The sequence below is a fragment of the Triturus cristatus genome, chromosome 2_2 (genome assembly GCF_964204655.1).
Source record: "Triturus cristatus chromosome 2_2, aTriCri1.1, whole genome shotgun sequence".
Lineage (NCBI taxonomy): Eukaryota > Metazoa > Chordata > Amphibia > Caudata > Salamandridae > Triturus > Triturus cristatus.
The window spans coordinates 1,241,867,829-1,241,889,730 of NC_140582.1; the positions used below are offsets into that span (position 1 = coordinate 1,241,867,829).

The 21,902-nt window shown below is 46.0% G+C and overlaps 1 protein-coding gene across 5 annotated transcripts in view; it reads left to right on the plus strand.

Moving 5' to 3' along the window:
- The window catches only part of RTKN (rhotekin), a 606,092-nt gene that overhangs the window by 322,053 nt on the left and 262,137 nt on the right, over positions 1-21,902 (plus strand). The window contains exon 1 of one of the 5 annotated variants that reach the window (XM_085642927.1): positions 11,917-12,274. The exons of the other annotated variants lie outside the window; for them this stretch is intronic. Coding sequence (XP_085499053.1) covers positions 12,251-12,274 — 24 coding nt within the window. The 5' untranslated portion in view covers positions 11,917-12,250. Of the gene's footprint in view, positions 1-11,916; positions 12,275-21,902 lie in introns of those variants that run through there. 5 annotated transcript variants of the gene reach the window in all.

The following is a 21,902-nucleotide window of genomic DNA, read 5'->3' on the forward strand; positions in this document are numbered from 1 at the left end:
ATGCTGGAATCATCGATTCAAGAGCTGCATAGTACTTGTACCAAGTAGCATGCCTAGGATGCTAGAATCATCGATGCAAGAGCTGCATAGTACTTGTACCAAGTACTATGCCTAGGATGCTGGAATCATCGATGCAAGAGCTGCATAGTACTTGTACCAAGTAGTATGCCTAGGATGCTGGAATCATCGATTCAAGAGCTGCATAGTACTTGTACCAAGTAGCATGCCTAGGATGCTAGAATCATCGATGCAAGAGCTGCATAGTACTTGTACCAAGTAGTATGCCTAAGAGGCTGGAATCATCGATGCAAGATCTGCATAGTACTTGTACCAAGTAGTATGCCTAGGATGCTGGAATCATCGATGCAAGATCTGCATAGTACTTGTACCAAGTAGTATGCCTAGGATGCTAGAATCATCGATGCAAGAGCTGCATAGTACTTGTACCAAGTAGTATGCCTAGGATGCTAGAATCATCGATGCAAGAGCTGCATAGTACTTGTACCAAGTAGCATGCCTAGGATGCTAGAATCATCGATGCAAGAGCTGCATAGTACTTGTACCAAGTAGTATGCCTAGGATGCTGGAATCATCGATGCAAGATCTGCATAGTACTTGTACCAAGTAGTATGCCTAGGATGCTGGAATCATCGATGCAAGAGTTGCATAGTACTTGTACCAAGTACTATGCCTAGGATGCTGGAATCATCGATTCAAGAGCTGCATAGTACTAGTACCAAGTAGCATGCCTAGGATGCTGGAATCATCGATGCAAGAGTTGCATAGTACTTGTACCAAGTACTATGCCTAGGATGCTGGAATCATCGATTCAAGAGCTGCATAGTACTAGTACCAAGTAGCATGCCTAGGATGCTGGAATCATCGATGCAAGAGTTGCATAGTACTTGTACCAAGTACTATGCCTAGGATGCTGGAATCATCGATTCAAGAGCTGCATAGTACTAGTACCAAGTAGCATGCCTAGGATGCTGGAATCATCGATTCAAGAGCTGCATAGTACTAGTACCAAGTAGTATACCTAGGATGCTGGAATCATCGATTCAAGAGTTGCATAGTACTTGTAGTAAGATTTGTTGGTTTGCAAACATAGAACGACCTAGTAAAGTCTGTAGATGAGGGGAAGATGGCTCAGTGAGTTAAGCATCTACAAGTGAGAGCTTTGAGTGACCTGGAGGCCACAATCTCCGGCAGTGGCAGAGAGAACTCAGGCCTTCATCCTTCCAAGGTCGAGGATAGGGTACCATTAGCTGAGGTAACCATGGAACTTGCTATTTATAGTGCTGAAATTCTGCCAATTCGTTACATGAAATGAGTTCACCGGTTTTGTTTGCACTATTTATAGAGCCATTGGCCTGCGCTCTTCGTCACGATCAAGCTATTGACCCGCCTGTCTGTGGCGCGCCTGGTCGTAAGGTACATGCTTACGATAGAGTTCTTTATTTTAATAGGATCAACAAATTTAGGGCAATTGGTGGATATAAAATGAATCAAGCGATATCCGAAGCCTTCATTTTTAACAGCACCTCTGAGACTCTTCCTGCGACTATGCAGGGGTCCTTTTTGGCTACACGCCCTGTAAATATTTTAGGATTAAGGTGACTACAAATTGTAGGGACTTAGAGACTCTAATTTATGCACCTCTATTAACTAAAGTTCGCGCATCATTAAAACAATGGGATACACTCTCTTTTACTGTCATTGGGCGCACTCTCTGTTTTCATTCGCCTTTGCAATGTGCTGATTAAGCTTTCTAAGGCCTCCTTTGAAGCCCTGGAAGGCAAGATTCACTCTTTTATTTGGAAATCGAATCGACCTAGGGCCAAGCTCTCTGCACTTTCTTTACCTCAAGAAGGAGGCTTAGCTCTTCCCTGTTTACGGCTTATTATCAAGCTTCACTTCTCAACTGGTTACGCTCTGCGTTAAAAAATATACCAATAGGAGTGAACTATTATTTGCAAAATATGTTAAAAATAGGCAGAAAAAAACTGGTCCCGCTCTTAACGAGCCCCAAACTTCCATAGCGTACGCGATATAAGGCGCCTCAAATCATAAGTGAACGCTTTCATTATGTTTGGCGTGAATATAGGATTCCATATTTTCACTTGCATATGAAACTAGACAGTTGCGCCGGCTTAGGGTTGCGTTTAGGGCGCTCCCTACTAGCACATTGTGCGCTGATAGGATTTCGCACATTGGGTGACTTTTTTCGAAAAAACTGTTTTATAACATGGCAAACGCTTAATTCTGAAAACATATCAGACAGTCCTTCTCTTTTTTATAGCTATACTCAAATCAAGTATTTATGTTCAAGTAATATGGTTGAGGTGAAGGAGGCAGCTGAAAACATAAGCCACGCCTTTTTTATATCACGGCTTGACGGAACTGGCCACTGCTGCAGGATTCTGCTGCAACATACCAGGCCTAAGCTATTTACAGATCACATTAGCAAAATTAGTAATGCCATAAGCTGCGATGTTACTAAGGCACACTGGGACTTTTATAATCAGTTTAATATGAAAGCCATTCAAATAGCTAATTTTAAGCATTTTGGCTTTTTAGGTCTCGGCTCGAAGGCTGCGCTTGCGCAGTCTCGATTCGAGATTTAATGACTTGGAGAAGAGGGGCTTGAACCCGCCCCTCTTCCCCCGTGTTCTCCATTGGCTGGCCTCTTCAATGCTGGCCAGCCATTGGAGAAGAGGTCCCATCACTCCGATCAGGCCCCGTCCTTTTCGGATCGGGGGCGTGTTTTTTGCAGAAAGTCTAATTATCTCCTCCAGCCAATGGCAAGAGGAGATAACAGCAAAACACGCCCCCGAATCCGAATACGCCGCTGCGTTTCTCCGAGGCATTTCTGCTCTGCCTCGGAGAAAGGCGGCGGCGCTGGGACTGATTTCTTTAGGTTTTAATTTTTTTCTTAAAACAGGCATCCCCTCTCCTCGCTGCTTCCGTCCCTGGCCGCCCTCTCCGCCTCGGAGCCCGTCAGCCCACAGAGGAGCCTGGTGTGGGGACATAGTCATGCCCGTCAGGTACTTCTTCGTCCAGGCCGTGAGCACCGAGGGACGGAACCTGCCGAGCTCGCCCTCAGGTACCGATGCACGCACATGCCCCTTTGTGACGCTGCTTGTCTTATAGCGCTGGTGGGACGCTGCTTGTTTGGTCATTCCAGCTGGTTAACTTTAAATTGAGCGCGGCGGTGTTTCACTGACACCGCGCTCGGATTATTTATACATTTCTTAACTTTAGCACTGAGCGCAGTGCCTGCTTCATGGTCACCGAGCTCAGTGTGAAAGTTAAGAAATTTAAAGAAACCGAGCACGGTGTCTGTGAAGCGGCGCCGCACTCAGTTCTAAACTTAAGCATTTGCAATGCAATCGGACCGATTACATTGCAAATGCTTGTTCCTTCTCTTTTCCAAATGGCTTGCGCGTGCTGTCTCTCTCCTCTCCTCCCCCGGTTTCTCGCCCATGGCCACATTGCAAATGGTTGTTCCTTCTCTTTTCCAAATGGCTTGTGCGTGCTCTCTCCCCCTCCCCTCCTCACGAGTTTCTCGCCCATGGCCACGCACCATTTTCAGAGAAAGCGGAGGCATCGCTGGGTCAGTCACGTGATGGGGAGTGACGTCACCGAATGTTGTTGTCGGTACAGGGTGCGGGGGTACAGTGGGAGTTGAGGCGATGGAGGAGCGGCGGCGGCCCGGGCAGCGCTGAAAGCAGGGAGGCACGGCCAGGAGAACGGTCCCCGGAGCTCGCTACAGCAGGTGAAGAAGGGACGACAATCCGTCTTGGGAGGATGTTGGAAGGTTAGAGCAGAGTACGGAAGGAATCTAGAGCTTGGAAGGTGCAAAGGTACAGGGTATGTATGGGGAAGGCTAATGGTTCTCCTCTGGGGTAGAGGAGGAAGGTAGTGGGGACGGCTGTAAGAGGAGAGGGGCTGGTTGGAGTGGCTGGGAGAGGACAGGTAGTGGGGAGGAAAGCTGAGGTAGAAGTGAGGGCTGTTCAGAACATAGGCATGGACCAGGTGGGACGATGGAGATCTGGTGTCAGGGTGTGTGTACAGCTACAAAGGTGGGGCGAGGAAGCTTATGAGGAGAGTGGTAATGGACCAGAGATGCACTGAGTCGGGCAGAGAGTGGCGGGATTACTTAGGACAGTGAATATGAAGAGAACAGTGTGAGAGAGGGTCATGGGGAGGAGTGCGAGAGTTACTTGGAAAGGGCAGAGAGCTATATGGGTTCAAGTGGAGTGTCTGACAAACGGGAAGGCAGGTATCTGGGAAAGAGACAGTGACTGATAAGGAGCGTGACTTGGACCAGAGAGAGAGCAACAAAGTAACAGTGATGATAAGAAGAAACTGGAGGAGAGTGACTAGGGCAAGACCTATAAGGGTGGCGTCTGAATAGTGACGGGACAAACGACGAGAGAGGGGCAAACGTGCTGCAGGGGCTGTGAATGGTGAAGAACATATTGAAGGCCAGAGGGTGAACGAGGAACCATGTTACGTGAGATGGGCAGATGATGGGACATGGCACTTACGAAGGACCATAGCACTTAGTGATCGGGAGAGTCAGGTTGGTCAGAGACTGAGGAAAGAATGGGAAAGTGACGGACATTAGAAATGACGGGTAGGGACCACGGAGGAGAACCTAGATGAGAAGAGTGGCTCAGTAATTGTCAGAAAAGTTATAAGAGAGGAGAGCACTCCCGTGCTTATGGCTTGTGCTACTTTTTACTATAGTCTTTGACAACGGTGCACCAGTTATGTAGAAGTGTGTCCCCTTCTACCGAGGAAAAGCTGAGTTATTGACAGGGTGAGGACCTGTATATAACTGTGCACTGTTCACAACGTGCTTTCTGACACTATGTGGTTGTTTAGCAAGTTGTACATTTATTTTTCAACTTTGCAACTGGTAAATTATGGAAAAAAACATACCATTCTGTACATAACAATTTTTCAAAGATGTTTAACAATGAGCAATACAGTTAGTATCAACATCATGGACATCTATAGTACATTGTCATGTCTAATGATCTCGTTTACATAATTCAATAAAGTTATTTGACATTAGCGGCTTCATAGTAACTTATGGGTCAATGCCCAGTCAGTGCCCAATGCATTTCGGAACCTTGCGGTGAATTTAGATCCTTGTTTTCTCCTTACAGATATACGTTCAAATCTCCCCAGGTAAGCCTGGTTGCCTCGCAACACACGTTAACACCTAAAACCCTCAAAGTCTCATTTGATTCTTCTTTGTCTCTCGTTATGTTATAGAGTGCACTACTTAAAGAACATTCATACAGGTAATACACATCCATGTCTGGGCAGCATAAATACACGTTGAGATTGAGCCCCAAGTAATTACTTATTCAGACATTATTTATTTTTATTTTCTTCTAGATCGTCCCCTGACGAAGGAACCGCAAGGTTCCGAAATGCATTGGGCACTGACTGGGCATTGACCCATAAGTTACTATGAAGCCGCTAATGTCAAATAACTTTATTGAATTATGTAAACGAGATCATTAGACATGACAATGTACTATAGATGTCCATGATGTTGATACTAACTGTATTGCTCATTGTTAAACATCTTTGAAAAATTGTTATGTACAGAATGGTATGTTTTTTTCCATAATTTACCAGTTGCAAAGTTGAAAAATAAATGTACAACTTGCTAAACAACCACATAGTGTCAGAAAGCACGTTGTGAACAGTGCACAGTTATATACAGGTCCTCACCCTGTCAATAACTCAGAAATTGTCAGGCCATGGAAGGATCAGCACATGGGCTGCACAATCATGCATTTGAGTGGAGGCTTGCTAAACTACTTTATGATGCGATTGTTTGGAAATCAGACTCCAAGAGAATGTTTAATAGAGTTCGGATTCAGCAGCATAACCCCTAGCCTGCGGTGGCATCAGCTTGAAAGGCACGTGCCTGGTGGTTGTGGTGACACTGTCCTAGAGGCAGATGTGGTGGACAGCCTACCCCAGAGTAACCGGAAAAGGCCAATAGCCATGTTTTATATAGTCTGGTGCGGTGAACATTTGGACTTGTGCCGCTTGGGCTCAAGAATGGGAGCAGCTCTTTTCTTATAAGAAAGTGAGCTGAAAATATATGTATTGTTTTCTGTTTTATCCATTTAAAGCGAAAACAAAAGTTACTCCTGTTGTCGCTTTGTGAATCTGTTCGGCCTATCAGTAATGCTATCTTTTAAGTTCCTCTAGTGAGCCTTTTCTCAAACATTAATACATAAGTGGGCACTGGCTCATGGACCTTGGGGTTCTTCAGCAAAGTCACGTTTTTTATGAAAAGCAGCCAAGCAACCTGACATGGTATTTGGAGCTTGTTCTTTCTGGTTCATTGAATGCCTGTGCGCAGTGTGACATGGACCGACTGTAAGGCATTTAGCGTAGAGTGTCAGTCCTCCACAGTTCTGGTCGTAAACACCATTCATTCCTATAGACTGTGTTTAATGAATCATAATAAGTGACATTATTATTGTGTGGTCTTGATAGTACATTCATTTGTTTGAGTGGCTTTGTGTGGGTGGCTCTGTGTGTTTGGGTGGCTTTGTGTGTGTGGCTCTGTGTGTGGCTGCAAATGCAATAGGTCTCGCATTTCAGAGTGATTAGGCTATTGACATTGTAAATAACAATGCCGTTTCTTTACATGTTTTAAAAACATAAACAAAAATGTCATGAGCAATGCCAATAGCTCTAACTTTAACAATGCCAAGACCGTTGCATTGTAAATGCTTGTTTTGTAAATGGATGCTTTATTATACGCTGGATAAAATTACAAAATGTACCACGCTGCCAATACCTTTTGCTTTTGATGTAGATCCCACCAGGGGTATGTATGGCTGCATATTGATTCACCTGTCCTAAACTGAGCAGGTTCTGGACGAATATATGACGTTACAACGCAAATAATTACAACGCAGTTTTTACATGGCAACTACCATTACATCGCATGATTTTACAACGCATGCCATTATAATGCATTTTTAAAAACTACCATTACAATGCACTCCATTACAACGCATACCATTACAACGCATACAATTACAACGCATATTACTTTTAGGGCAACAGTAGGGTAAGTGTTAGATAGTGTAGGGGTAAAAATTACTACTCCCACTCCTGTGACTGCAGCAGTAGGGAAAGTGTTGAATAGTGTAAGGGTAAAAATTATTATTCTCATGTTCCCCAAAACCCATACCCACCCTAAAACTAAAAAGATCTCCATTACTTACCTTATAATGTGCTGTAATGGCATGCGTTGTAATGGTATGCGTTGTAATGGCATGTGTTGTAGTGACATGCGTTGTAATGGCAAGCATTGTAATGGCATGCGATGGAGGAAAGGCAGTTGCATTGTAACAGTTGCGTTGTAAAGGTAATGCATTGTAATGACTGTGTTGTAATGGATGTTTCCGATCTGGACCTGTATCTTCAAGGGAATGAATGAGTGGGCGAGCCGGATGATTCTACCTGAACCGTTTGCGGCTCCTTGTGCGCCTCATTAGATACTCACAATCTTCAGACGGAACTCAATCCGCTATGTTTTATAGCGACATTGGTTGCTAAATCTTTAATCTTAGCAAATTGGAAATCGGTCAAAGTACCTACCATGGCTCAATGGCGTAATAGGACGGGTATGGTTTACAACCGTAGGTACCTTTATGCAAAAAGAGTAGGTGCTATTAAGCGCTTTAGTAATATCTGGTCAAGCTGGGAAAAGGGGTCATTTTACAGAGAAATATTGATCATGTATTATGAATTTTTTTTTTAATAGTGATGTGATTATAGAGCGTGAATAAGTAAGATGAAATATTAATATGAATTAGGAATTATGTGATATCGGTATATGGCTTAAATAGCTCTGTATTTAAATATTATGAGTAATTTATATAAAAGGTTAACATGAATTATGAGTCAGGATATATTTAGATGCTGTGCAGGAATTATGTACATATGTGTCATGAATGATTTATATGAAATTTGAATGACGAGTAAAGAGAATTGATGCTACTGCTTATTTCTAATAACAAAAATAAAAAAAGAAAGTGAGTTACTATTCTAAACCATAATGGTGGATTACTGACTTCACATAATAAGGCCCATAGACTTGTAGTTCAATACAACCAGAAACACAGGTTTGCAGCTACATAGTACCAGAGCCGAGAGGTCGTCGCCTTCTATGCGAGACCCGAGGGCTCGTGGCTTAATCCTACCAGAACCGTGGGCTCGTGGCTTGATCCTACCAGAACTGAGGGCTCGTGGCTTGATCATACCAGAACCGAGGGCTCGTGGCTTTATCCTACCAGAACCGGGGGCTCATGGCTTTATCCTACCAGAACCGTGGGCTCATGGCTTTATCCTACCAGAACCGGGGGTTCGTGGCTTTATCATACCAGAACCGAGGGCTCGTGGCTTTATCCTACCAGAACCGAGGGCTTGTGGCTTTATCCTACCAGAACCGGGGGCTCATGGCTTTATCCTACCAGAACCGTGGGCTCATGGCTTTATCCTACCAGAACCGTGGGCTCATGGCTTTATCCTACCAGAACCGGGGGCTCGTGGCTTTATCCTACCAGAACCGAGGGCTTGTGGCTTTATCCTACCAGAACCAAGGGCTTGTGGCTTTATCCTACCAGAACCGAGGGCTCGTGGCTTCATCCTTCCAGAACCGTGGGCTCTTGGCTTTATCCTACTAGAACCGAGGGCTCGTGGCTTTATCCTACCAGAACCAAGGGCTCGTGGCTTCATCCTACCAAAACTGTGGGCTCTTGGCTTTAACCTACCAGAACCATGGGCTCATGGCTTTATCCTACTAGAACCGGGGGCTCGTGACTTGATCCTACCAGAACCGAGGACTCGTGGCTTTATCCTACCAGAACCATGGGATCATGGCTTTATCCTACCAGAACCGGGGGCGCATGGCTTTATCCTACCACAACCGTGGGCTCATGGCTTTATCCTACCAGAACCGTGGGCTCATGGCTCTATTCTAGTAGAACCGTGGGCTCATGGCTTTATCCTGCCAGAACCGAGGGCTCGTGGCTCTATTCTAGTAGAACCGTGGGCTCGTGGCTTTATCCTACCAGAACCGTGGGCTCGTGGCTTTATCCTACCAGAACCGGGGGCTCGTGGCTTTATCCTACCAGAACCGGGGGCACATGGCTTTATCCTACCAGAACTATGGGGTCATGGCTTTATCCTACCAGAACCGTGGGCTCATGGCTTTATCCTAACAGAACCGGGGGCTCGTGGCTTTATCCTACCAGAACCGGGGGCTCGTCGCTTTATCCTACCAGATCCGTGGGCTCATGGCTTTATTCTACCAGAACCGAGGGCTCGTGGCTTTATTCTAGTAGAACCGAGGGCTCGTGGCTTTATCCTACCAGAACCATGGGCTCATGGCTTTATCCTACCAGAACCGAGGGCTCGTGGCTTTATCCTACCAGAACCGAGGGCTCGTGGCTTTATCCTACTATAACCGAGGGCTCGTGGCTTTATCCTACCAGAACCGAGGGCTTGTGGCTTTATTCTACCAGAACCGAGGGCTCGTGGCTTTATCCTACCAGAACCGAGGGCTTGTGGCTTTATTCTAGAAGAACCGAGGGCTCGTGGCTTTATCCTACCAGAACCGAGGGCTCGTGGCTTTATTCTAGTAGATCCGAGGGCTCGTGGTTTTATCCTACCGGATCCGAGGGCTCGTGGCTTCATCCTACCAGAACCGTGGGCTCTTGGCTTTATGCTACCAGAACCGAGGGCTCATGGCTTTATCCTACCAGAACAGTGGGCTAGTGGCTTTATCCTACCAGAACCAAGGGCTCGTGGCTTTATCCTACCAGAACCGTGGGCTCGGTGCTTTATCCTACCAGAACCAAGGGCTCGTGGCTTTATCCTACCAGAATCGAGGGCTCATGGCTTTATCCTACCAGAACCGAGGGCTCGTGGCTTCATTCTACTAGAACCGAGGGCTCGTGGCTTCATCCTACCAGAACCGAGGGATCGTGGCTTCATCCTACCAAAACTGTGGGCTCTTGGCTTTATCCTACGAGAACCGTGGGCTCATGGCTTTATCCTACCAGAACCGTGGGCTCATGGCTTTATCCTACCGGAACCTTGGGCTCATGGCTTTATCTTATCAGAACTGGGGGCTCGTGACTTGATCCTACCAGAACCGAGGGCTCGTGGCTTTATCCTACCAGAACCGTGGGCTCATGGCTTTATCCTACCAGAACCGGGCGCTCATGGCTTTATCCTACCAGAACCGGGGGCTCCTGGCTTTATTCTAGTAGAACCGAGGGCTCGTGGCTTTATCCTACACAAATCGTGGCTTTATCCTACCCGAACCGTGGGCTCGTGGCTTTATCCTACCAGAACCGTGGGCTCATGGCTATATCCTACCAGAACAGGGGGCTCGTGGCTTTATCCTACCAGAACCGGGGGCTCATGGCTTTATCCTACCAGAACCATGGGCTCATGGCTTTATCCTACCAGAACCGAGGCCTCGTGGCTTTATCCTACCAGAACCGTGGGCTCATGGCTTTATCCTACCAGAACCGTGGGCTCATGGCTTTATCCTACCAGAACAGGGGGCTCGTGGCTTTATCCTACCAGAACAGGGTGCTCGTGGCTTTATCCTACCAGAACCGGGGGCTCGTGGCTTTATCCTACCAGAACCGGGGGCACATGGCTTTATCCTACCAGAACCGAGGGCTCGTTGCTTTATCCTACCAGATCCGTGGGCTCATGGCTTTATTCTACCAGAACCGAGGGCTCGTGGCTTTATTCTAGAAGCACCGAGGGCTCGTGGCTTTATCCTACCAGAACTAAGGGCTCGTGGCTTTATTCTAGAAGCACCGAGGGCTCGTGGCTTTATCCTACCAGAACCAAGGGCTCGTGGCTTTATCCCACCAGAACCGAGGGCTCATGGCTTTATCCTACCAGAACCGGGGGCTCGTGGCTTTATTCTAGAAGAATCGAGGGCTTGTGGCTTTATCCTACCAGTACCGAGGGCTCGTGGCTTCATCCTACCAGATCCGTGGGCTCATGGCTCTATCCTACTAGAGGCCTCACGGGATGCCACACAGGAGTGGAGGGCTTTGGGTCAGTTGCTGAAGGGACTGGTCCTGGGGCTGGCACTGCAGGGTGGGGGTAGGGGTGGTGCCCCCTGCCATAATGTGATTGTTTTCAGATTTGAGAGGTTGGTGAGGATCAGGGGGGGGGGGGGGGGGGGCTGTAGGCCAGCACACGTGGTGGGGGCGTGCATGGTTTCCCTCCCTTTGCTACAGACCCCCGCTTCCCTGACTCAGTGTGCTTGTTTTGGGGGTATCGGTGAGGCAGGGTGAACTGCTTTTGTGCGGGGGGTGGGGAGGATTCCAAGATCTTTAGAATCTGTCATGCTATGGATGGTGCCCCCCTCCCCCAGTAATGCTCCCCTGCCCTCATGTGATTGTTTAGGGGCGTCAGTGGGGGGTCTGGCGCTACAGGGGGCTAATTCTGACCCTCCAGTGCCTGTCAATGCTATAGGGGTGGGTACAAAGGGCCCCCCTCCCACGGGCCCCCAGTAAAGGTCCCCTGCCCTCATGTGATTATTTAGGGGCGTCAGTGGGGGGGGGGGGAGGCGCTACAGGGGGCTAATTCTGCCCCTCCAGTGCCTGTCAATGCTATAGGGGTGGTCATAAAGGGTCCCCCGCCCCCTGCCAGCAGCCCCTGCCCTGGTGTGATTGTTTTGGGGGCCGGGGAGGGGCAGGCGCGGACCCCCTCAGCCCCAGCGCTGTGTTCCCAGCTGCAGCTGTTACCCCCTCCCTCTCTCCTTTCAGTACAGTCATAGCCCTCCCTTCGGCTATTATTAGCCGTGTGATGTCATGCACTCCCAGTGCAGACCATGGGAGGGGAGCAGTCACTGGGAGCTGTGGCTTGAGCTGGTCTGGACCGGGGCTTCCTGTAATCCTGCCCCCCACCTCCCCCCTCCCTCCCAGCCCCAGTCTCAGGGTCCCAGCAGGGCTGTCTCTGTCTGGTTGCCTGCTGTCAGCTGTCTCCGGCCCCATCAGCTGCCCGGAGGACTCAGCGGTGCTTGCCACATCCTGCTGCGGGAGCCCATCTGAGCTGGGACGGTGTGAGCTGGGGCCCGGGGCCCGACCATGGCAAGGACATATGGGCGCTGAGAGGAGGGCGTAGGACTTCTGGGCGCCCGCAGGACAGCTGCAGGCCCATGGAGACCCGCAGGGACTGCAAAGTAAGTGCCCCTGTGCAAGACTGCACGAGAAAGTGTGACTGCCAGTGCGAGGAGTGTGCCAACAGCGCCCACCGCGGGGCTAGTCGCCTCTTGGCGCTAGACAGAACTGAGTATGTGGCAGTCATGCACCAGGATTCCCAGATGTCAAACGTTTCCACTTTCTCACTCCTTAACAAGGGGTCCTTCCTGCGCGTGCCAGGGAGGGATCCCCACATCTCTGCGTGCCTCACTGAGAGCTTTTAAGTGTTGGCACGTGTGCATTGTGCAAAGGCGTACTAATGTGCAAATATTCCTGTTTGCGGGGGGGTGTGAACAGCAGTGCTTGAGGGTGTGCAAAGAGGATCTGAGGTTGTGCAAACATTTCTATTTGATTTAGTGTAAACAGCAGTCTTTGAGGATGTGCAAATAGGATCCGAGGATGTGCAAATATTCATGTTTGAGGGGGTGTAAACAGCAGTGTTTGAGGGCGTGCAAATAGGACCCGAGGGTGTGCAAATATTCATTTTTGAGGGGTGAAAACAGCAGTATTTGAGGGTGGGCAAATAGGATCTTAGGGTGTGCAAATATTCATGTTTGAGGGGGTGTAAACAGCAGTGTTTGAGGGTGTGCAAATAGGACCCGAGGGTGTGCAAATATTCATGTTTGAGGGGGTGTAAACAGCAGTGTTTGAGGGTGTGCAAATAGGATCTGAGGATGTGCAAATATTCATGTTTGAGGGGATGTAAACAGCAGTGTTTGAGGGTCTGCAAATAGGATCTGAGGATTTGCAAATATTCCTGTTTGAGGGGATGTACACAGCAGTGTTTGAGGGTGTGCAAATAGGACCCGAGGGTGTGCAAATATTCATGTTTGAGGGGTGAAAACAGCAGTGTTTGAGGGTGGGCAAATAGGATCGGAGGGTGTGCAAATATTCATGTTTGAGGGGGTGTAAACAGCAGTGTTTCAGGGTGTCCAAATATGTTCTGAGGATGTGCAAAAATTCATGTTTGAGCGGGTGTAAGCAGCAGTGTTTGAGGGCATTCAAATAGGATCTTAGGATGTGCAAACATTCATGTTTGAGGGGGTGTAAAGAGCACTGTTTGAGGGCGTGCAAATGGGAACTGAGGGTGTGCAAATATTCATGTTTGAGGGGGTGTAAACAGCAGTGTTTGAGGGTGTGCAAATAGGATCTGAAGGTGTGCAAATATTCCTGTTTGAGAGGGTGTAAACAGCAGTGTTTGAGGGTGTTCATATAGTATCTGATGATGTGCAAATTTTCATGTTTGAGGGGGTGTAAACAGCAGTGTTTTGAGGGCCTGCAAATAGGAACTGAGGGTGTGCAAATATTAGGACCTGAGGATGTGCAAATATTTCTGTTTGAGAGGATGTAAACAGCAGTGTTTGAGGGTGTGCAAATAGGATCGGAGGATGTGCAAATAATCATGTTTGATGGAGTATAAACAGCAGTGTTTGAGGGTGTGCAAATAGGATCTGAGGATGTGCAAATAATCATGTTTGATGGGGTGTAAACATCAGTGTTTGAAGGTGTGCAAATAGGATCGGAGGATGTGCAAATATTAGGATCCGAGGATGTGCAAATATTCCTGTTTGAGAGGATGTAAACCGCAGTGTTTGAGGATGTGCAAATAGGATCTGAGGATGTGCAAATAATCATGTTTGATGGAGTGTAAACAGCAGTGTTTGAGGGCGTGCAAATAGGATCTGAGGATGTGCAAATATTCATGTTTGAGGGGGTGTAAACAGCAGTGTTTGAGGGTGTGCAAATAGTAACTGAGGGCGTGCAAATATTTATGTTTGATGGGTGTAAAGAGCACTGATGGCGTGCAAATAGGAACTGAGGGCATTCAAACATTCATGCTTGAGGCGGTGTAAACAGCAGTGTTTGAGGGTGTGTAAATAGGTTCTGAGGGTGTGCAAATATGCCTGTTTGAGCGGGGTGTCAACAGCAGTGCTTGAGGGCGTGCAAATAGGATCTGAGGTTGTGCAAATATTTCTATTTGATGGAGTGTAAACAGCAGTCTTTGAGGGTGTGCAAATAGGATCTGAGGATGTGCAAATATTCATGTTTGAGGGGATGTAAACAGCAGTGTTTGAGGGTCTGCAAATAGGATCTGAGGATGTGCAAATATTCCTGTTTGAGAGGATGTACACAGCAGTGTTTGAGGGAGTGCAAATAGGACCTGAGGGTGTGCAAATATTGATGTTTGAGGGGTGTAAACAGCAGTGTTTGAGGGCGGGCAAATAGGATCGGAGGGTGTGCAAATATTCATGTTTGAGGGGGTGTAAATAGCAGTGTTTGAGGGTGTTCAAATATGTCCTGAGGATTTGCAAAAATTCCTCTTTGAGGGGATTAAAAAAGCCTTATTTGAGGGCGTGCAAATAGGATCTGAGGGTGTGCAAATATTCATGTTTGAGGGGGTGTAAGCAGCAGTGTTTGAGGATGAGCAAATAGGATCTGAGGATGTGCAAATAATCATGTTTGATGGAGTACAAACAGTAGTGTTTGAGGGTGTGCAAATAGGATCTGAGGATGTGCAAATAATCATGTTTGATGGGGTGTAAACAGCAGTTTTTGAAGGTGTGCAAATAGGATCTGAGGGTGTACAAATATTCCTCTTTGAGGGGGTGTAAATAGCAGTGTTTGAGGGCATTCAAATAGGATCTTAGGGTGTGCAAACATTCATGTTTGAGGGGGTGTAAAGAGCACTGTTTGAGGGCGTGCAAATGGGAACTGAGGGTGTGCAAATATTCATGTTTGAGGGGGTGTAAACAGCAGTGTTTGAGGGTGTGCAAATTGGATCCGAGGATGTGCCAATATTCCTCTTTGAGGGGGCTGTAAACAGCAGTCTTTGAGGGTGTGCAAATAGGATCTGAGGGTGTGCAAATATTCCTGTTTGAGGGGGTGTAAACAGCAGTGTTTGAGGGTGTGCATATAGTATCTGATGATGTGCAAATATTCATGTTTGAGGGGGTGTAAACAGCAGTGTTTTGAGGGCCTGCGAATAGGAACTGAGGGTGTGCAAATGTTCATGTTTGAGGGGGTGTAAAGAGCAGTGTTTGAGGTTGTGCAAATAGGAACTGAGGGTGTGCAAATATTAAGATCTGAGGATGTGCAAATATTTCTGTTTGAGAGGATGTAAACAGCAGCGTTTGAGGGTGTGTAAATAGGATCGGAGGATGTGCAAATAATCATGTTTGATGGAGTATAAACAGCAGTGTTTGAGGGTGTGCAAATAGGATCTGAGGATGTGCAAATAATCTTGTTTGATGGGGTGTAAACATCAGTGTTTGAAGGTGTGCAAATAGGATCTGAGGATGTGCAAATATTAGGATCCGAGGATGTGCAAATATTCCAGTTTGAGAGGATGTAGACAGCAGTGTTTGAGGATGTGCACATAGGATCTGAGGATGTGCAAATAATCATGTTTGATGGAGTGTAAACAGCAGTGTTTGAGGGCGTGCAAATAGGATCTGAGGATGTGCAAATATTTCTATTTGATGGACTGTAAACAGCAGTGTTTGAGGATGTGCAAATAGGATCTGAGGATGTGCAAATATTCATGTTTGAGGGGGTGTAAACAGCAGTGTTTGAGGGTGTGCAAATAGGAACTGAGGGCGTGCAAATATTTATGTTTGAGGTGTGTAAAGAGCACTGAGGGCGTGCAAATAGGAACTGAGGGCATTCAAACATACATGTTGGAGGTGGTGTAAACAGCAGTGTTTGAGGGTGAGTAAATAGGTTCTGAGGGTGTGCAAATATTCCTGTTTGAGGGGGGTGTGAACAGCAGTGCTTGAGGGCGTGCAAATAGGATCTGAGGTTGTGCAAATATTTCAATTTGATGAAGTGTAAACAGCAGTCTTTGACGGTGGGCAAATAGAATCTGAGGATGCGCAAATATTCACGTTTGAGGTGATGTAAACAGCAGTGTTTGAGGGTCTGCAAAGAGGATCTGAGGATTTGCAAATATTCCTGTTTGAGAGGATGTACACAGCAGTGTTTGAGGGTGTGCAAATAGGACCTGAGGGTGTGCAAATATTCATGTTTGAGGGGTGTAAACAGCAGTGTTTGAGGGTCGGCAAATAGGATCAGAGGGTGTGCAAATATTCATGTTTGAGGGGGTGTAAACAGCAGTGTTTGAGGGTGTGCAAATGGCATCTGAGGATGTGCAAATATTACTGTTTTAGGGGGTGTGAACAGCAGTGTTTGTGGGCATTCAAATAGGATCTTAGGGTGTGCAAACATTCATGTTTGAGGGGGTGTAAAGAACACTGTTTGAGGGTGTGCAAATGGGAACTGAGGGTGTGCAAATATTCATGTTTGAGGGGGTGTAAACAGCAGTGTTTGAGGGTGTGCAAATTGGATCCTTGGATGTGCCAATATTCCTGTTTGAGGGGGCTGTAAACAGCAGTGTTTGAGGTGTGTGCAAATAGGATCTGAGGGTGTGCAAATATTACTGTTTGAGGGGTGTAAACAGCAGTGTTTGAGGGTGTGCATATAGTATCTGATGATGTGCAAATATTCATGTTTGAGGGTGTGTAAACAGCAGTGTTTTGAGGGCCTGCGAATAGGAACTGAGGGTGTGCAAATGTTCATGTTTGAGGGGGTGTAAAGAGCAGTGTTTGAGGGTGTGCAAATAGGAACTGAGGGTGTGCAAATATTAGGATCTGAGGATGTGCAAATATTTCTGTTTGAGAGGATGTAAACAGCAGTGTTTGAGGGTGTGCAAAGAGGATCTGAGGATGTGCAAATAATCATGTTTGATGGAGTATAAACAGCAGTGTTTGAGGGTGTGCAAACAGGATCTGAGGATGTGCAAATAATCATGTTTGATGGAGTGTAAACAGCAATGTTTGAGGGCGTGCAAATAGGAACTGAGGGTGTGCAAATATTAGGATCTGAGGATGTGCAAATATTTCTGTTAGAGAGGATGTAAACAGCAGTGTTTGAGGATGTGCAAATAGGATCTGAGGATGTGCAAATAATCATGTTTGATGGAGTGTAAACAGCAGTGTTTGAGGGCGTGCAAATAGGATCTGTGGATGTGCAAATATTTCTATTTGATGGACTGTAAACAGCAGTGTTTGAGGGTGTGCAAATAGGATCTGAGGATGTGCAAATATTCATGTTTTAAAGGGTGTAAACAGCAGTGTTTGAGGGTGTGGAAATAGGATCTGAGGATGTGCAAATATTCATGTTTGAGGGGGTGTAAACAGCAGTGTTTGAGGGTGTGCACATAGGAACTGAGGGCGTGCAAATATTTATGTTTGAGGGGTGTAAAGAGCACTGAGGGCATGCAAATCGGAACTGAGGGCATTCAAACATTCATGTTTGAGGCAGTGTTATCAGCAGTGTTTGAGGGTGTGTAAATAGGTTCTGAGGGTGTGCAAATATTCCTGTTTGAGGGGGGTGTGAACAGCAGTGCTTCAGGGCGTGCAAATAGGATCTGAGGTTGTGCAAATATTTCAATTTGATGGAGTGTAAACAGCAGTCTTTGAGGGTGTGCAAATAGGATCTGAGGATGTGCAAATATTCCTGTTTGAAGGGATGTAAACAGCAGTGTTTGAGGGTCTGCAAATAGGACCTGAGGATGTGCAAATATTCCTGTTTGAGAGGATGTACACAGCAGTGTTTGAGGGTGAGCAAATAGGATCAGAGGGTGTGCAAATAATCATGTTTGAGGGGGTGTAAACAGCAGTGTTTGAAGGTGTGCAAATGGGATCTGAGGATGTGCAAATATTACTGTTTTAGGGGGTGTGAACAGCAGTGTTTGTGGTCATTCAAATAGGATCTTTGGGTGTGCAAACATTCATGTTTGAGGGGGTGTAAAGAGCACTGTTTGAGGGTGTGCAAATGGGAACTGAGGGTGTGCAAATATTCATGTTTGAGGGGGTGTAAACAGCAGTGTTTGAGGGTGTGCAAATTGGATCCGAGGATGTGCCAATATTCCTGTTTGAGGGGGCTGTAAACAGCAGTGTTTGAGGGTGTGCAAATAGGATCTGAGGGTGTGCAAATATTCCTGTTTGAGGTGGTGTAAACAGCAGTGTTTGAGGGTGCGCATATAGTATCTGATGATGTGCAAATATTCATGTTTGAGGGTGTGTAAATAGCAGTGTTTTGAGGGCCTGCGAATAGGAACTGAGGGTTTGCAAATGTTCATGTTTGAGGGGGTGTAAAGAGCAGTGTTTGAGGGTGTGCAAATAGGAACTGAGGGTGTGCAAATATTAGGATCTGAGGATGCGCAAATATTTCTGTTTGAGAGGATGTAAACAGCATTGTTTGAGGGTGTGCAAACAGGATCTGAGGATGTGCAAATAATCACGTTTGATGGGGTGTAAACAGCAGTGTTTGAAGGTGTGCAAATAGGATCTGAGGATGTGCAAATATTAGGATCTGAGAATGTGCAAATATTCCTGTTAGAGAGGATGTAAACAACAGTGTTTGAGGATGTGCAAATAGGATCTGAGGATGTGCAAATAATCATGTTTGATGGAGTGTAAACAACAGTGTTTGACGGTGTGCAAATAGGATCTGAGGATGTGCAAATATTTCTATTTGATGGACTGTAAACAGCAGTGTTTGAGGGTGTGCAAATAGGATCTGAGGATGTGCAAATAATCATGTTTGATGGAGTGTAAACAACAGTGTTTGACGGTGTGCAAATAGGATCTGAGGATGTGCAAATATTTCTATTTGATGGACTGTAAACAGCAGTGTTTGAGGGTGTGCAAATAGGATCTGAGGATGTGCAAATTTTCATGTTTGAGGGGGTGTAAACAGCAGTGTTTGAGGGTGTGGAAATAGGATCTGAGGATGTGCAAATATTCATGTTTGAGGGGGTGTAGACAGCAGTGTTTGAGGGTGTGCAAATAGGAACTGAGGGCATGCAAATATTTCTGTTTGAGGGGTGTAAAGAGCACTGAGGGCGTGCAAATAGGAACTGAGGGCGTTCAAACATTCATATTTGAGAGGGTGTAAAGAGCAGTGTTTGAGGGCATGTAAATAGGAACTGAGGGTGTGAAAATATTCATGTTTGAGGGGGTGTAAACAGCAGTGTTTGAGGGTGTCCAAATTGGGATCTGCGTGTGTGCAAATATTTCTGTTTGAGGGGTTGTAAACAGCAGTGTTTGAGGGCATTCAAATAGGATCTTAGGGTGTGCAAATATTCATGTTTGAGGGGGTATAAAGAGCACTGTTTGAGGGCATGCATATAGGAACTGAGGGTGTGCAAATATTCATGTTTGAGATAGTGTAAACAGCAGTGTTTGAGGGTGTGCAAATAGGATCCGAGGATGTGCAAATATTCCTGTTTGCGGGGGTGTAAACAGCAGTGTTTGAGGGTGTGCAAATGGGATCTGAGGATGTGCAAGTATTACTGTTTTAGGGGGTGTGAACAGCAGTGTTTGAGGGCATTCAAAGGGGATCTTAGAGTGTGCAAACATTCATGTTTGAGGGGGTGTAAAGAGCACTTTTTGAGAGCGTTCAAATAGGAACTGAGGGTGTGCAAATATTCATGTTTGAGGGGGTGTAAACAGCAGTATTTGTGGGTGTGCAAATTGGATCCGAGGATGTGCCAATATTCCTGTTTGAGGGGGCTGTAAACAGCAGTGTTTGAGGGTGTGCAAATAGGATCTGAGGGTGTGCAAATATTCCTCTTTGAGGGGGTGTGAACAGCAGTGTTTGAGTGCATTCTAATAGTATCGTAATGTGTGCAAATATTCATGTTTGAGGGAGTGTAAAGAGCACTGTTTGAGGGTGTGCAAATATTCATGTTTGAGTGGGAGTAAACAGCCGTCTTTGAGAGTGTGCAAATAGGAACTGATGGCATGCAAATATTCATTTTTGAGGGGTGTAAAGAGCACTGAGGGTGTGCAAATAAGAACTGAGGGCGTTCAAACATTCATGTTTGAGGGGGTGTAAAGAGCAGTGTTTGAGGGTGTGCAAATATGATCTGAGGGTGTGCAAGTATTCATGTTTGAGATAGTGTAAACAGCAGTGTTTGAGGGTGTGCATATAGGATCAAAGGATGTGCAAATATTCATGTTTGAGGGGGTGTAAACAGCAGTGTTCAAGGGCATGCAAATAGGAACTGAGGGTGTGCCAATATTCATGTTTGATGGGGTGTAAAGAGCACTGTTTGAGGACGTGCAAATAGGAGCAGAGGGTGTGCATATATTCATGTTTGAGGGGATGTAAAGAGCAGTGTTTGAGGGCATGCAAATAGGAACTGAGGGGATGCAAATATTCATGTTTGAGGGGTGTAAAGAGCAGTGTTTGAGGGCGTGCAAATGCTAACTGAGGGTATGCAAATATTCATGTTTGAGACAATGGTACTTTATGCGACAGCGAGTGAGGATGCGTGAGTACCAGTGGATGAGGCTGTGAGTGTCAGTGTATGAGTATGTAAGAACAGCGTTTGAATGTGTTCTCATGGCATTGTATGAGGGTGTAAATGAGTGCATGAGTGTGATAATAGTAGTGTGATGCTGTGTGAATCACAGTACTTGAGGGCGTGTTAATAGTGGGAGTATCAGAATATGAGTATGTTGTGAAAATAATAGCATATGAGTGTTTGAATGACAGTACCTGGGTGCATGAATGAGTACATGAGGGAATGAGTATATGAAGTGTGAATAGCAACAAATGGGTGCTGCATAAAGATCAGTGTTTGAGTGGGCAAATAGTGCAGGAGGTTGTTAATGATAGTGGGTGAGCCACAGCACATGAATGTGTGAACAGCTGTCTATGGGGTCATGTAAAAGGCAGCATTTGAGTGTGTGCAGATAGTGTACGAGCATGAGACTGAAGGGTGTGAGTGTGTGAGTGCCACCCTATGTAGGGATTGAATGGTAATTTATGAGGGTGTGTGTGAATAGGATTATGTTATGTGAACAATGGTGTATGAGGGTTTGTACAGCAGTGTATGACGGTGTGTGAATAGGATTACTTTATACTATGTGAAGAGGGGCATATGAGGGTTTGAATTGTAGTGTGTGAGGGTGTGTGAATTGGATTATTTGATACTATGTAAACAGCAGCATATGAAGGTTTGAATGGCAGTGTGTGAGGGTGTGTGAATAAGGTTATATTATGTGAACAGAGGCTTATGAGGGTTTGTATGACAGTGTGTGAAGGGTATATGAATGGGATTCAATTATGAGAACAGTGGTGTGTGAGGGTTTGAATGGCAGTGTATGAGGGTGTACGAATACGTTTGTTATGTGACCAGTGTCGTATGAGGGTTTAAATTGGCAGTAAATGAGGACGTATGAATAGGATTACTTTATAAGTGAACAGTGTCATATGAGGGTTTGAATTGGCAGTGTATGCGGGTGTATGAATAGGATTATTTTACAATAAGTGAACAGTGGCATATGAGGGTTTGAATGGCAGTGTGTGAGAGGTGTGTGAATAGGAATACTTTATACTATGTGAACAGTGGTGTATGAGGGTTTGAATGGCAGTGTGTGAGGGTGTATGAATAGGATTATGTTATGTGAACATTATCGTATGAGGGTTGAATTGGCAGTATATGAGGGTGTATGAATAGGATTACTTTATAATAAGTGAACAATGTCGTATGATGGTTTGAATGGCAGTGTATGAGGGTTTGTGAATGGGATTATGATA